At 41.2% G+C, this 17407-nt stretch overlaps 1 protein-coding gene across 1 annotated transcript in view; it reads left to right on the top strand.

The window, feature by feature from the left end:
* Nucleotides 1–15961, top strand: part of LOC148034492 (uncharacterized) — a 31758-nt gene extending 15797 nt beyond the window's left edge. The window contains exon 4 of the mRNA XM_087679436.1: nucleotides 15147–15961. Within this exon, the coding sequence (XP_087535562.1) occupies nucleotides 15147–15786 (640 nt within the window). The 3' untranslated portion in view covers nucleotides 15787–15961. The remainder of the gene's footprint in view (nucleotides 1–15146) is intronic.
* Nucleotides 15962–17407: the final 1446 nt, after the last annotated feature.

Genomic DNA, 17407 nt, shown 5'->3' on the forward strand with positions numbered 1-17407 from the left:
TTGCGTAATTTATAGCACAAACACGAATATAGAGCAAGCAATTCTTTTGATAGACAAGTTCCTTAACTTATTTTTCAGTTAATCTTTGTCTCCTGACCATGCATGAGAATTTATGTATCTCTTCTGTCCAGCAGAAGTACCCGGTCCAAATCACATGGCACCATAATTTCTATCCATTATCTAGAATAGGATCTTCTAACGTCCTAGAAATTGGGCTCACGGCAGTCTACAACTCCGTTCCGGACTCGGCAAGGGATGTCCAGAGCTCCACTGACCCCAAGCAACCTAGGAGTGAGACACAACTTTCCGTGGTTGGCCTTTTTACCACTTGACCTTTGGCCCGTGAATCGAGCAGTGTCCTCTCAGGGTAATTCGCGGTGTGATCTTGGAGATGATCCACCCGTGCAAACTATCCTTCATTAATTAATCCAATTAAGAATTAAGCACAATCAAGGCAATCAACCCTAATATCATCTTCTAGGAAAACATTCATTTATTCCCATGGCAACTTGTCATTATAAACTCCTGCCATGCATTTACCATTAAACACAAGCACTTGGAATAATCCTCCAAATCACATCTCAACAATCAGTTTAATGTAAAAAACATTTAGGAAGTTATTTGATCAATCAACAAAAACAATGGTATTCTTTTCCAAACATTACAGGAATAGTTGTGATAACCTTTCCATCGCGTATTTGCTTTGCCCCTTGGGATTAGGGCGATTCCATGTAAAATTTACTTAACACTTTGGCTAAGACACATGCCAAGGTCTCGTACAACTATGCAAGAATGTAAATTCTATTGAGTACTTATATTGATCGATAACCTAACCTTCTTCTCAGCAAGTACGAAAGCATCGGTCTTTCCTTTGGCTTAGGGTTTCCTAAACCTTGAGCTCTTTGCTTGTCCTAGAGTTGTTGTTGCATCTAGCCCAACCCCCAAATAGGTTTGATGAACATAGTCGCTATCGGGCGGATCTCAAGGCATCGTCGTTTTTATCCTAATGAATGCTGTTTGTACTAGCTACGCATAACTTTAAGATCCCAATGAACTAATAGTGCGTGATATTAGTAAGACTTTCATGCAAGATCAATTTGTAATCGATATATGTTTTATATAATGTGACATTAATGTGACATTAAAAGTGATATTTAATGTCACGTTAAGGTCATAAATATGGAATGTGACATTAAAAGTGACATTTAATGTGACATTAAGGTAAATCTAGGGGAACATGCACGAGAATGACCGTCCGGGCTCTTGGGCGCCCAAACGGGGTTAAGGGGAGCCTAGAGAGTAAGAGAGTCCAAGAATAGTAGGACTCCAGAGAAGTGGACGGCTGGCAAAGGAATACGGATGAGAGGGGCCAGCACTTATCTAGGCGTGGTTGGGAGGAGAAGAATGTCTCGTGCTCAAGGTCTTCATGGTTTTTCTCTCTGTCTTTCTCGAAGTCATCTATCATTGGTATCAGAGCCGTGAGGATTTTTGGAGGTCTTCAACGAAAGGGCAGTGACGGATTCGCCCGCAATCTGTTCAGTCGATAAACGATGGACTGTAAATTCGTTGGTCAGAAGTGACGTGACACGTCACGAAAAGAAGTCGCTGGTCAGACGAGATGTCGACAACAATCGACGGACTCGTAACGACTCGGAAGTCACTGGTTAGACGTGATGTGACACGTCACGAAAGTTAACGTGATGTGTAATTCTGGCCACGAAACATATCGAAAGGGGCAGCCATTCTTTTTTACGCGTTTTTAAAAAAAAAAAGCTGATCGTGGGCCATCGTAAGCTGATCGTGGGCCATCGAATCTTGCCCACGCCTGACTGTGAATGCTCCTCCATGAACACACCAACAAGACACGCATTTTCAGCCTCGGTTGTATTTATATCATAAGTACAGGTTCAGCAGGAAGCAAATTCAGGAAAGCGACATTAATGACCAGCGTGATTATTAAAGAAGGGGGCTGAATACTAGTCGTTCTGCAAAGAAGCTCCATTTTCTGCGTAACCGACTTTCTTCGGGCGATAAAATTTGTTCCTTACTCTTCGAATTTCTTTCCAAACCAGCAACCACTGCCTGCCATTCAAATCAGGGAAGTACTTTACTTTGTATGCAAATTTCTTATCTTTGCTTTCCAATTCCAGTGTATTAATGGCAGAAAAAGGGAAAGAAAGGGTAATGGAAAGTTCTAGTTCTGGGGACCAACCTATGGTAGATCCCCATGAACCAGAAATACAAGAAGAACAATGGGAAGAATTTTTTGCTACGCGAGAGCAATTCGATGATCTTACTGCTCGTGTGCAAACTCAGGGGGTTCAAATGGAATTTTTAACTCAAACACTTACTGAAATAAAATCTCAATTAACTTTATTGTTGGAAAGAGATAAAAATAAGATAGAAATCTCAAATGTCCCATCTTCATCGAAAGATTTAGATGTGACTATGCGAGATCCTAAGGAACCCCAACCTTACCATAAATTGAGGGATAATCCAGTTCTAAAGGATATGAAACCACCTCAATTTTACGGGGAGGAAAAAGATAGGAATAAAGACACAATCTTTAATTTCCTCCAAAAATGGGAAGATTTACATAAATTAAAAAATACCCCACCACATCTCCAAGCACTTGAGGCTAGTTTAACTTTGGGGCCCAAAGCATATAAGTGGTGGCGAACTTTAAAGGAGGCGAATAAAATACCTGAAACCTGGGCTCAATTTGAATCCGTCTTTTTGAAAGAATTTCTTCCTGAAAATGAAATGGAAAGAAATTGGGAAGATTGGGATTATGTCAGGCAAAAGGGAAGACCCCTGCTGACATATCTGGAGGAATATCGTGAGATAATCCTCAAACTGGAAGGAATAGATGAATTCCAAAAAACAAGAGGATTCATTAGGGGACTAGATAAAGCCTGTAAAAAGGAAGTAAAACGGAGTTTACCTAAGACACTGGAAGAGGCAATTAAGTTTGCATTAATTCATGAAGATAGTATGCGTCCAGGTACACTCACTAGTCTCACTGATACGGAGCCCAAGTCTAAGGAATTCGAAACCTCAAAATTTGTGGGCAAATTTAAAAGGAAAATGCCATTTTTTAAGAGTAAAAAATAACCTTTTGAAAAGAAACCATATATGAGGCCAAAGTTAAGTCCTGATGACTTTGATAAGGCCAAAAAAGAAAAGTTGTGTTTCAATTGCCTATTCCCTAACCATGCTGCTTGGAATTGCCCTCAAAAGAAAAAGGGGGAAGACAAAGGAAAGGATAAAGACAAGGGCAAGGGAAAAGAAAAACAAATCCATGTAGTGCAGACCTTAGAATTAAAGGGGCATGAAAAGTACAAATCTTTAGAGGTCTTGCACATGGATGCACAACATAAGTGTTGTATGTCAACTTCTATGTGGCAGCCTACTTTTGGGCCACATGATTTACTTAGAGTACATGGATTGATAGCTGGAAAGAGGGTTAGAGTCATGATTGATGACTCTGCCACACATAATTTTATAAATTATGCACTTGTCAAAAAATTGAAACTTCCCCAACAAAACAGTGGGCATCAATATGTTGTTCGTATGATGCAAGGCCAAGACAATAAAATATGGGATACAATGGTATCCAATTTGGAAATTGAGATTCAAGGATATAAAGATAAACTTGATTTCCAAATAATGAACATGGAAAGAGCTGATATTGCTCTAGGGAGGGAGTGGCTATGGGGATTGGAACCATCCTTAAAACGTAGTTATCACCATAATACACTGGAATTTGAAAGGGATGGTAAGACTTTTGTCATTCAAGGTGAACATGAAGTATCTGATAATCCTTTGCTGTGTTCTACTGAAGTTCAGAAACTGATAAAGAAGGAAGTCTGTGAGGTATATATGTTATGGTCTCTTCCTGTACAGAATACTTTTACTTTCTGTAATATTAAGCAACAATTTTCTTATGTTTGTGAGTTGAATGTTAATAATGAATTGAATAGTTTGTTAGATGATTTTAAAGATGTGTTTCCTTCTGATTTACCAAGTGGCCTTTCACCAGATAGGGGTGATATAAATCACCCAATTGATATAAATAAGGATACACACCCAATTTCAAAACCACCGTATAGGTTAAGTGAAACACAGAATCAAGAAGTTGAAAGACAAATTAAGGATTACCTGGATAAAGGGTTTATTCAACCCAGTAATTCACCTTGGGCTTCACCAATTTTATTGGTAAAGAAAAAAGATGGTTCTATGCGACTTTGTGTTGACTATAGAGCACTTAATAAAATAACGGTGAAGAATAAATTTCCTATGCCCAGAATGGAAGATCTTTTTGATCAATTGCAAGGGGCCAAATTCTTCACAAAGATAGATTTAAGATCAGGCTATCACCAAATAAGAATTAAGGCACAAGATATTTCCAAGACGGCCTTTCGTACTAGATATGGGCATTATGATTTTTTGGTGATGCCTTTTGGCCTCACTAATGCACCAGCTACCTTTATGAAGCTGATGAATAGTGTTTTACGGCCCTATCTAGGACATTTTGTAGTAGTCTTTTTGGATGATATCTTGATCTTTAGTAAATCAAGAGAAGAACATTTGGAACACTTACAATTAGTATTCCAACTGTTAAGAACACATTCCCTTTATGCGAAGAAAACTAAATGTGAATTCTTTGCATAAGAGGTCAAATATTTGGGGCATATTATCTCGAAAGAGGGAATCAACATGGATCCAGAAAAAGTAAGGGCAATTATTGAATGGCCACCTCCAAGGAACCTGGAAGAGCTGCAGATCTTCCTAGGTTTATCTGGATTTTATCGTAGATTCATTCGAGATTATGCCAAAATAGTTGTTCCAATGACAGACCAACTTAAAGGGAAAGGAAAAAGTTTTAATTGGGGAACAGATCAAAATGAAAGTTTTCAAAAACTTAAGGTAGCTATTGCTACAGCTCCAGTATTATTAATAGTGGATCCCAATAAACCATTTTTGGTTGAAGCTGATGCCAGTGGTAAGGCGATAGGCGCGGTCTTATTACAAGAAGGTCGACAAGTTACTTTTGAAAGCAAGAAATTAGATCGTGCAAAACAGAATTATTCTGTTTATGAGAGGGAGCTATATGCAATAGTACATGCAATGAAGAAATGGAGGCACTATTTGTATGGTGCTAAACTTTTGATTTTATCGGATCATGAAAGCATTAAGTGGCTTAATGATCAACCGGATTTACACGGGCGTAAAGCCAGATGGGCCGAACTCCTCCAAGAGTTCGACTATGAGATAAGATATAGAAAAGGAAAATATAATATAGTAGCTGATGCACTCAGCAGAATGCCCATCATTAATGAATTGAGTTTTACTCAGTTCACTTCCAATTTGCTTGAATCTTTAAAAGGGAAATGCCAGGTTGATCCGGCATATTCCAATATATGGGAAGCAATAAAAAATGGGGATCCAAATGAAAGTGCTTCTACTGAGGAAGGAATATCTGAGGATGTTCAACAAGGAAATGGAGCATCAGGGGTTGCTCAAACTGGATTCAAGTGGAAGAATTTTACCATTGATAATGGTTATTTACTCTACAAGGGTAGGGTATGTGTCCCGAAAGATACAGAAATAAGGCGCCAGATACTCTTTGAGTGTCATGATACCCCTAGTGCGGGACATCCAGGAGTTAATAAGACTTATAGTCTTATTAAAAGGCAGTTCTATTGGCCTGGAATGAATAAGGACGTCCTTGACTATGTGGTCAAATGTAATAAATGCCAGGTTAATAAAGCTGAAAGATTAAAAATGGGAGGACTTCTCCATCCATTAGAAATTCCTTCGGGAAAATGGGAGAGTATCTCCATGGACTTTATTGTTGCTTTACCTAGAACACAGAGGGGGCACGACTCGGTGTGGGTGATTGTGGATAGGTTAACCAAAATGGCTAGGTTTATTCCAACTTCAACTGATGTTAAAACACCAGAATTGGCTAGATTGTTCGTAGAGAACATATACCGATTGTATGGCCTTCCGGCAAATATAGTTTCTGATCGGGATAGAAAATTTGATAGCCATTTTTGGCGTGCGGTATTTAGGAAATTGGATACTAAACTTAGCATGAGTACAGCGGATCATCCGCAAACTGATGGGCAAACTGAAAGGGTTAACTAAATTCTTGAAGATATGCTTAGGGCATATGTAAGTAAAAGGCAAACTAATTGGGAAGAGTATTTACCGATAGCAGAGTTTGCATATAACAGTGCCAAGCACTCTTCCACTGGATATAGTCCATTTATGTTAATGTATGGGTTTCAGCCCAGAGCTCCTTTTGCAGTAGGACTGCATAAGGAAAAGGTTCAGGCAGCTAAAGACTTTTTGGAGGATATGAATAGTATGTTAAAATTTGCTCAAGAAAATATTAAAAAAGCTCAAAATTGAGCTAGAGCATATGCAGATCCTCACCGAAGAGACATCTCCTTTGAAGAAAGAGAATTGGTCTATCTTAAGGTGCCTGAACAAACTAAAACTATGAAAAAGGGACAATGTCCAAAGCTTTCACCAAGGTATTGTGGTCCTTTCATAATACTTAAAAGGGTGGGAGAATTGGCTTACAAGCTCCAACTACCTGCTGGTAGTAAAATACATCCAGTTTTTCATGTAAGTAAATTAAGGAAGAAGCTGGGTGATTTGGATAATCTAATCTTAAATGATGATATTGAGGAGCTATTCAATGACCAATCTAATCCACATGAACCAGAAATAATATTAAATGTTCGTAATAGACGAACAAGGAATACTATTTATCAGGAATGTTTGGTTAAGTGGAAAGATTGTTCAGAAGAAAGCTCAACATGGGAGCGAGTAAGTACTTTAAAGAAAAGGTTTCCCGATTTACAGTTAGATCTTCCAAGTATCGTTTTCGAGGACGAAACCGATTCTTAAGGGGAAGGAAATGTGACATTAATGTGTCATTAAAAGTGATATTTAATGTCACGTTAAGGTCATAAATATGGAATGTGACATTAAAAGTGACATTTAATGTGACATTAAGGTAAATCTAGGGGAACATGCACGAGAATGACCGTTCGGGCTCTTGGGCGCCTGAACGGGGTTAAGGGGAGCCTAGAGAGTAAGAGAGTCCAAGAATAGTAGGACTCCAGAGAAGTGGACGGCTGGCAAAGGAATACGGATGAGAGGGGCCAGCACTTATCTAGGCGTGGTTGGGAGGAGAAGAATGTCTCGTGCTCAAGGTCTTCATGGTTTTTCTCTCTGTCTTTCTTGAAGTCATCTATCATATAATCTTTCCCATGCATGTATTGTCTACGTGCATCTGCGAGCCTTAACAATATTGTCCTAGGTAAAGAATAATTGAGGACTTATCGATGCTTAGTACTTCAAAAATATTATATGCCGCTTATGATATGCATGGATTTGTCGCATAGCAACTAAGGCAATTAACTTCCCTTGATACAAGCACTTCGCAAACTTCATCCTCGAATATTTGAGGTGGACTTTTATCCTTTTAGTCAACCTATTCTCATGTGGTATAGTACGGCCTAATGCCCCTCGTGCGGAAATCAAAGCAATTAGTCCTTTAATTCGGCAATATATTACTTACATCCGATAGTACCACAGTTGGATTGGTAGTGATGCCCTCGCCCAAGGCTTCGTTGCGGGATGTGGGATTTCCACCCGCACTTGACACTCTTCGCTTGGGGGCCTTTCCCAATGTTCCTCGCTAGAATGCGATTTCTGTAGGAATTTCAGCAACCTCTTGAGCGGGGGGGAGGGATTAGGAAAACTAGCTTGCGGGATAGAGAAATAAACTCGGGAAAGAAGGAAGAGGAAACACACGTATGGCCACCCTCTAAGGAGGGGAAAAGAAAGAATCTCTCCTCCTCTCTCTCCCTCTTCTTTTTCTTCTTCCCTTCTCCTTCTTCTTCTTCTCCTCCTCTCTCTCCCTCTTCTTTTTCTTCTTCCCTTCTCCTTCTTCTTCTTCTCCTCTTCTTCTCCCCTCTCTCTCTCTCCCTCTTCTTCTTCTCCTCCTCTTCTTCTCCTCTCTTTCTCTCTTCCTCTTTTTCTTCTTGGCAGCAAGGTGGGGAGAGTAAGGTGGTCCTTTTCCTTTGCTTAAGGGGGGTTTTATAAGGGAGGGGGAAAGATATAGTTGGGGGAGGGGGAGGGGGGGGGGGAGGAGGTGACACACGTGTGCCCCTCCCCCCCATCAACTTAATCGACTTTATCTTCAGTATTGTCGTTGTAGCTTCCGTTAACTCCTACTCGACTCCAGCTCATCATCCACTTCTTCCTCGTTGTAGTCGCTTGCTTCCTTCCGTCGTCATCTTCTTCGTCAACATGGCCTTCCCTATCCAATCCTTCCTCGTTAGCTCCGTCGACTGACGTAATCTCTCTTCCTTCCCTTTCCGCTACCTGTCCTGTCGTGGCCCCCCCCCCCCCCCCCCCCCCCCCCCCCCCCCCCCCCAAAAAAAACCACTCGTCGTCGGTCACGACAGAGGGGGGGATTTTCGATTAATTTTAATTAAAATAGGGGGGGTTTTTCCTGCGGAAGTGGAATGTTACAACAAGCTTTACAGATATCCTATGATAGCTTTAGGCATGGAAGGCCATTAGCCATGTGTCAACGTGACAACTCATAGAGAGAGTCTCCAAGATGTCCTAAGTGACAATGCTAGAGATGCTTAGTGCTCATTGGCTCCCATGCAGTGGCTAAAGCTTGGAAGTGGTGGAGCTTAGAGCTCTCGATTGTTGGTGTGGAAAGAAGCTATCATGTGGTACAGGCCACTAGGCTATGTCTCACCATGAACACTTACTAAACTAGTTTTAGAGTCAAGGATCTCGACTGTGGTTGTTGCGAAGAAGACTGCTTGATCCAACCGGCAAAGTTGTTGAACGGATAACAAGTTTACTCCAAGTTGTGGGACATAGTATATATCATCCAACATAGTGTGATTTGGGCCCCTGTCAATGGCAAAACTGACGCAACCGTGAGCTTGAATCTTGACCAAGGAGTTGTTCCCAACTCAAACTTGCTCAGTTGCAGGGGCTTGGAAAATGAAAATATCCTCGATGGGGCTCATATGATGAGTAGCTCCACTATTCACAATCCAAGGAGTTGCTGAAGTACTCGGCTGTGATGAGTGGGCCTTTGCAATAACCTTGTTAGGGGGAAACTCGCAGATGTGGAAGAGACTTGCATCCTGAAATGTCTCTACAGAGATGATGTGAGCCTTTGTAGACTAGTCAGACAAGCCCTTTGGCATTGAGAACGTTGTAGACGCTGTGATGATTGACCGATGGCAGTGTGGGTTTGGCCTCGCCACTGCCCATGTTGAGGGTTGCTACTATCTTGCCTCCCTCGTTGGGGGTTGCCCAACTGAGGGCCGAGGATTTGGGTCTTAGCTTTTGGTGTTGTGCCTCTTGCCTTTGATCAACACTTGTGAAAGTGGCCTACCTTCCGACAATGTTGATAATACCGATTTTTCTTCGGTACATTTAGCCATTCAAATTTGAGAGATGATCGGGAGTTTCCTTGGGTCTCATTAGATTGATTTTGATTCTAATTTTGGTTTTGTTTTTGATTTCAATTTTGAATTTTTTTACCCTTCCCTTGTTGCCCCTTTTGAGAAGAAGCAACGAGAGTCCCCTTTGTAGAGGTCAAACTATGAAATTGATCAAATAGTCGAGCATAACACAGTAGTTGATACCTAAATTCATAGAATGTGGGCGTAATGGGTTGTGGAATCACCTGTTGCACAAAATGGAAGTATTCTCATGGTAGCTTGTTTAGAAACAATGTGACTTGATCGTTCGAGAACTTAGGAGCCCTCGTGGTAGAGAACTTAGTGAGAAGCAACTAATACTCAACCAACTTGACTTTTAAGTCATCCCAATGAGTGATTTTAAAGTTTGAGCTCATGATCCAAATTGATATGAAGGGTCCTATCCCAAGTTGCAAAGTGGTCAGTCAAGGGTGCCCAATGCTCAAATGCCAAATCAAATGCTGAAGCTGTGAATAAAATTCAAGTAATAGACCTTGCATCAACTTGATAGCAGTGGAGGCATTCCTAGCTTTCCATGGTGGACAACCTTGTACAGAACAAGTGCGGGATTGGGTTGGGTTTCCAACCCTTACACAAGATTCCATAGGTTCTATGAGTCAAGGATATATCTCATTAGGTTTGACCAAGTAGTGAAGTTTATTCTATTAAAACGAGTCTTGCCATTGAAGGCATGCTTGGTTGATGAGGAGGAAGAACCATGAGGTGTCGAATAAGTGGAATAAGATGGATAAGAAGGAGGTGGTGGAGGGGGATAAGTAGGAGGTGGTGAATGTGGGTAGGCAAAAAATAGCCTGAAAATGCCCAATGGATGCTGATTGATATAGACATATAGGAATATGAATATTTCCATAAAGGGCCGATGGAGGTGGTGGCACCGGGACATGTAAGCCTTGTCCAACAAAAGGCCTAGCCTATCTACATGTGCTCGTGCGCCATGCAGAACGCAAACAAAAAGACACACACAACAGATTTTTTTTTTCCCTAATGACGTTGATTAATGAGTTCAAATTCTTGGTGAAAAACTCCGCCTTCAGGTTCACAGTGATGGACACGCAGTGTTCCGACAGTGGGTCCTCGAGGTGATAAGGTTGGTGTAGAAGAGATTGAATTGGGGAGAGGGCAGTTGAGTCAAAAGAACCATAGCCATCTCCTTAGAAGAGATCTTCCATCCAAGAGAGGCAAGCTTACCTTTCCTGTCCTCCATTTTCATGATGTGTTCCTTTGTAGAAGGGGAGTCATCAAGACTGAGCATCTGCAACTTCTTCTCAAGGGAGATCTTGTGGGCAAATGTCTTGTGCTGATACAAAGATGCAAGCTTGCTCCACACTTTTGCTACAGTTTTCAACTTGTGAACATGCACAAGAACAGTCTTGCAAACTCATAAAGAGAAAAGATCTGGCTCGAGAATTGTGCGATCCGATAAGGCAACATGGTCCATAGAAAGCCCATTAGCTAGATCCTCCTGGGGACAGGGAATGGGTGAAGAAACGAGCTTCCAAAAATCAAAGGTGTCGAGTATACACTCCAATTTCAAGACCACAATGAATAGTTGGAATCATCCACTTTGTCTTCTTTGGGTATAGAAGGGAGAACATGCACCTAAATAGAGGGTATCAAGGAAGGCATCTTCACTTCAGATGGGGCCTGCTATGATAGATGAGTATAAAAAGGATGGTTTCGAGGAGACGACTCTTGTCATTGGTAATCTCAAAACTTTCGATAATCACATCTTTGCTAAGATGAGTGATGTGAGATAAGCTCCTCGTTTGAGTCATCAAAGCCTTGAAATTGATAAGATATCTTTCAAATCTGCAATCACCTTGAAAACGGCAACATAAGATGGGTAATAGAATGTGCCGCTTGCACTCAAGGATTGTTGCTAACACCACCTTCATAGAATGCTATGTTTACAGCAAATGCAAGGGCTAAAGGCTGCGTTTGATGGTTTGGGGTCCTCCTCTGCAAAGGATCTCACCTCCATGTTCTTAGTTAGGCTCTGATACCATGTGAGAGTGCACGACAGAAGAAGAAACACGAGGATAGAGAGAGAGAGAGAGAAGGAAACATAAGATGAAGGAAGAAATACTGCACTGACTGAAGAAGAATGCTGAATACAATGATGAGGATTGATCAGTCCTTGCATGCAACCCAGAGCGCTAGTGAGGCACTAGATCATGCTGAGATGATGAAGGCAACACCAATGACGGAGAGTGTTGGAGAGGAGTGCGCTGAAGATAACCTGCAGAAGTGAGAGAGTGATCAATGAGATGGCTATAAATAGCCAACACCCTCCAAATCTAGTGGATTGCTGTAGGAGGCCCTAAATCAGGCCGATTGGAGTAAATGCCCAAAAATGTTTGCATTAAATGCAGTTCAATTGCTGAAAAAAAAAGGAAAAATGATGACAAAAATAACTAGCAGTCATGGAGCAGTTTGACACCGACTAGAGATGGAAACCTCTTGACAGACTAGTCAAATGGGTAAGAAATGTGTCTAAAATGGGAGAAATGCACACTAAACTGCTAGAGCTCCCATGTCTCCGTCAGACTTTGATAGGAGCTCACTATCAAGAGATGATAGACTGACATGACTAAAGCAAGCATGCTAATAGAGCTTCGGTCCTTCTTGCAAAATCATTAGACCGGTGTACCAAATCTCTCATGGTCTATGGACTCCATGGTAGTCCGAAAACTCTCCAACCATGTTGGAAGTAGGAGGAGTAATCTGAGAGGGCCATTCCGTCTTGTGTCTTGATGTGCTAGGCTCGGAAACATCATGATGATGTGTTGAAGATGTGTTCTAAGTCATCTTGCCCTCTTGTTGTTCGTGCTTCTTGTGAAGACCTTTTAGATCAAAGGCCAAGGTTGTTCAAAGAGAAAGTAAAACACTCTAAGAAAGGAGTTACATGAAAATAGGCACCAGAGTCTACAATCCAAGTTTGAGTGACACCATCATCAACTGACAAAAGTGTATCAATCACATGAGTTTTGGTAATCTGCATATCTTGCATGTGACATACAAGGGAATCATAATCTATTGCACATAGTACATCAGCCTCTGCATCCGAGAGCTCCTCTATGACTACATTGGAGGCTACATTGGCATTTTCCTTGCCTTTGGCTGCCTCAGATACATCTGTCTTATCCTCTTTTTTCTTTTTGTCTCCTGCATTCTTCTTTCTCTCTTGTTTCTTCTTATAGTACCTGCAATCTTCCGACCACACTGATAGCAAGTAACATCACTCTTTTCCTTTCCTTTGTTCTTGCTTCTACTTCTCTGTCCAGGATTTGCATTTTTCTTTTTGGCCTTGCCTCTAACATTGTAAGCTGAGTTGTTGCTTTCTCCACTAGACTTACGTATAATTTCTTCATTCAGGATTGAACCCCTCACACCATCATATGAGAGATTGGGGGTATTACTGAGAGAAACTACCAAGGTCTCCCAAGATTCAGGCAATGTCATGATTAGAAAGATCGCCCTCAGCTTATCATCAAAATCCAAATTGGCATCCTTGAGCCGATTTAAAATACAAGTAAATGCACTCAAGTGCTCAGCTGTGGGCTTGGACTCATCCAATCGCATATTCACCAACTTGCGCATTGAATGCACCTGATTAACATGTGTGGTGATCTCATAGGTAGTTTTCAACTTTTCCCATATTGCATGACCAGTATCTAAGCCCTTTATGTATGTCAAAATGTCATTAGTGACACCCATCTTTATATAGGCCACAATCTTTTTGTTGACTTTGACCCAATCTGCATCAAACATTTGTGCGGGTTTATCTTTTTGCAAAGCATGCTCACAATCTTTTAAGAACAATATGCCTTGCATACGGTCTTTCCAAAGGTCAAAACCCTGACCATCAAACCGTTTGATTTCCATCAAACTCTTAATGTTAGAATTGGAAGAAGTTGCAACCATTTTTACTACAAACACAAGTGTACATGCACTGAACTGCAAGAGCACAAGCTGAACCAGCAAATACACTGCTGTTCTTACCCAACCAGCAATAAACCTCTGCTGTTTTTACATAAACCAGCCACCACACGAGCAAGTACTGCAGAAACTTACCAAAATCTGCACAAAAGCCCAAATTTCCAGGTCCAACAGTGCATAAATGTTAGCCAATCTGACCAAGTTGAGCAAAATTTTATCAATACATGAAAAGCCCCAACTTTTCCGGGTCCAATGTCAAGAAATTTTACTCGGATGAGCAAAATTCCAACAAATTTGGCAAAATCCCCAATTTAACTGAGGTCAACATGCACAATGTCTGCAAATTTTGACACAAATGTCACTGTCAAGCATAAACAACTTCAAATTTGGGAAAAGCCCCAAATGTCCCGAAGCAGATTCGCACAGATTTGAAAACTTTGCTTCCACTGCGAACCCCCGTTAGAGCAAGGGGACAAGAGAGATTGAAAGAATTTCTGTTTTTTTTTTTTTTTTGGGGGGGGGGGGGGGGGTTGACCCGCCGTCATGTTTGACGGCCCATTGTGCAGCTCGCCGTCCGCCGTGTGCGCCTCCCTGCTGGTCCCCCGTCAGACCTCGTCGCCCAGTCGTGATGGCCTGCCACACATGCCTGCACGCAGGTCCCTGTGGCCTGGTCGTCGCGAGCAGTTTTCTTCTCATTTGCCCACATTGGTTTTTTTCACGACCTATTCGTTGGCTGCCTGCGAATTGCCTGTCAGTTTGCAGTTGTGTCGCTGGTCCTGTCAGGTCATGCTTGACTTGTGGAGTACTCGGTGCCGTTAGTTGGTCGGATCTTGGGAAGTGTGCACAACCTGTGCTCTGATACTAGTTGTTGAGAGTGTGCTGCAGCAAGAGAAGTGTGCAGGTGAGTGAGAGTGATACAGAGAGAGAGTACGATATGATTTGGGTGTACCGGCAATGTGTTGGTACACAAAGAATAAGATGTATTTATACTTAGGGCACACAAGGGTGCATTCACATGTACAATATAATAATACATGTGTACAATACACAGAGGTGAATAAAGGACCTTTACATCCCAACATGTGCTCTCAAATGTCCATTTCTTGACACCTTTAAGCTACATGTTTTGACCCATCCGATCCCGCCAAATCGAAGTATGAGTTTAAAACTGGAACGGCTATGGTAGAAGCTTAGATCCTTGGAGAATTCCTTTTCTAATGGAATGGATTGGCAGCAGATCTAGAAGGCTCAATGGCATGATTAGAGTTGGTAATTGTGAGTTATGTCCCTTTCTATTACTAGATTTTCGAAAGGTGATATGGGCACCGAAATCAGCACGCCTAGGAAATAAAGCCTTGTTCTTTCTTTTGTTTCGTTAGTTTTGGGTGGATTTGTTTTGCGATGGTCGCATGCTTGTGGGGTGGAGGAGGACTAGAGCTGATCCTTTTTCACACATTCACTAGGCAGGATCATGAAAACCAAAAATGTTTTCCATCCAAAATGTTTTTGTACTCTTTGTTTTACTCCTGTTCTAAGTTTTCTGGTTTCTGATTTTCTCACTACTGGCAGTGGATGTGCATATCACATGTGTATTCTTGTTCATTTTCAACCTTTTGAATTCTCTAACCTGCTACTTTTCTGTTCCAGTTGGGAGGGATTTGTTCATATGTCTCTTCATTGTTGGGCTAAACGACAGGAATGGGAGATTATTCTCAGGAGCACAGAAGCAGATGGCGAGTCGTCAAGGTTTTCTGGTGGGAGGTTACAGGAACTATGTTTAGGGCTGTTGCATGTGGCGATTAGGAGCTGTGCTGATCAATTTGGCCAATTTCGAAAAGCATGCTTAATTGCAGCAAAGCCTGTGCACCAAGAGAAAGCTGATTTGAGCTCGATATCTGGAGTGTTTAAACCGTTCTTCTCAACTCTCCTGGACATTGTTGCTGAAACAGCTGACTTCCAAGGAGCAATGCATGCTGTTTTGACTGCTATCGACGCTCCAGAGAAAGGTTCTTTGGATTGGATGCGTTGGCTACGACACCTTCCTTCTGGAGCCCTTATTTCATCTTCTTTGTGGTGTGAACCTTGTCTTGCTTTTTCTAATATGTTTCTAGAGTCTTTCTTAAATAGGAAGCTCGAACAATTTGAGGTTCAGTTTTTGGCAGCTAAATCCCTTTTCATTAGTCATGCAAGTTTCACAGAGACATGCGGGCTTTTTGTTGACCTCTTGCAACAGTACAGAAGTATTAGAAAGAGGTTTACAAATGGCATACTAGCACTGCAGAATTGAACCTTTGTGAATGGAATATGCATGCTGGTCTGCTTCAGCCTGGTTTGATGTAACCATAGATGAATAGAAGTCCGTTGAAGAGCCCATGTTGGCTGCTGTCTAGACAACGTTGTGTGTTTTTATGTTTGAAGGTTTGAAAGCAATGCTTGATAAATTGAGTCCTTGTTTTCTGTGGATCATTCATGCTGTTGGTGGTTGGATAGGAAACTTATGGAAGTTATTATTTTTTACAATGTGGATTTCTTTGGTCATGGATTGTATAAGTGTCCAGCTTTTGTGCATTTGATGGTGTTGTAGGTCTTCAAACAGTGTTTGCATGCCAAATTTCGGGTTGGTCAATTCTATTTTGATAATGTCCTTGTTTGTTTAGTTGTCTATACTTGGTAAAATTTATCCAAATGTCGAAATAGTTTCTGTTTCAATATGAGGCCTTCTTGGATCTGAGACTCTGGCACCTTTTTCTATACTGTCCCTCACATGGTGTGGCATCATAGCCCACCAGATTAGTTGTTCATAAGCATTGTGTTTGCAATGTACTTATCTCCTCTGTAGAGAGTTGGTTGTACTCCGTATTTTACCTTAGGGGCTTGCCTATGTGATTTTTATCCTTGCAATAGTGTACATTTGTCTATGTATTTGTTAGGGTAGATTGCTTGTTAAAATTGGTTTTTATTGTTGCCTTATTTGGGAGGGCTTGTAGTTCGCAAATTTGTTTCCTAGATTTCTTATTTGCATGTTTTGTTCTTGGTATAGTAGTAGCTCGGGTAGTTGTAGTTTATCACTAATAGTGGTCTTATGTGGTAGATGTGTTGGAGCACATAGACTAGTAGTCTTCATTTCAAATTGTGAATGATTCAAGTTGTTTGCAAAAATGATGAAATGCATATTCAAATCTAAGCAAATCCTTTGAAAACAAGACACTTAATTGCTTCCTCTTATAGAGCACGAGGCATTGGATAGGGATACGGATCATGATGGGTTGAATAGTGAGCTTATGTATGGGAATTAGGGATTGGCATGGAGAATTTCTTTATCAAACTTTGTCATACATTTCAAAATGAATGTTGGTGTGAGTACAATGTGTTGTATTAGGCAGCATTGGCATCATTGGCACTATGTAACATTTGGGGGCATGCATATCTAAGTGGCTACCCCATGTGAAGCTTGGTGATGGGGTGGGTAAGGGGATGTTGAATGTTAGCATGCTGAAAATTTATGGATGGGAGACAATCATTGGAGAGTATGATGTCGTGACTAGCACAAGAAGATGAGAACTAAAGTTTTGCATGGACTAGCTAAACTTGGGAGATGCATTCATGAGAGAGTTGCAATAGTAATTATAGAGGATAGAAAGTAGGGGACGTGTATGCTTTCTTAATTGTAAATTTTGGGTAAATGTTGTCAATCACCTCGTCACTGATTGTAACTATTATTGGGCAAAACTTGTTGACAAAGGTTGTACTGCCGCCATTGGTATATTGCAATGAACCATTTCTCCTTCACACCTAGATAATCATGGGAGTCAACTTATTTTTGATGATTGTCGATCTACTAGCCAAAGCAAGTGCCAAGTCTCTTCTTCAAGTAACTTTGTCTTTGACTTTTTTCCATAAACCACTTA

Source organism: Lygodium microphyllum, chromosome 6, assembly GCF_053477565.2.
Source record: "Lygodium microphyllum isolate KBCC chromosome 6, Lygodium_microphyllum_v1.1.10, whole genome shotgun sequence".
In the NCBI taxonomy this organism is placed as follows: Eukaryota; Viridiplantae; Streptophyta; class Polypodiopsida; order Schizaeales; family Lygodiaceae; genus Lygodium; species Lygodium microphyllum.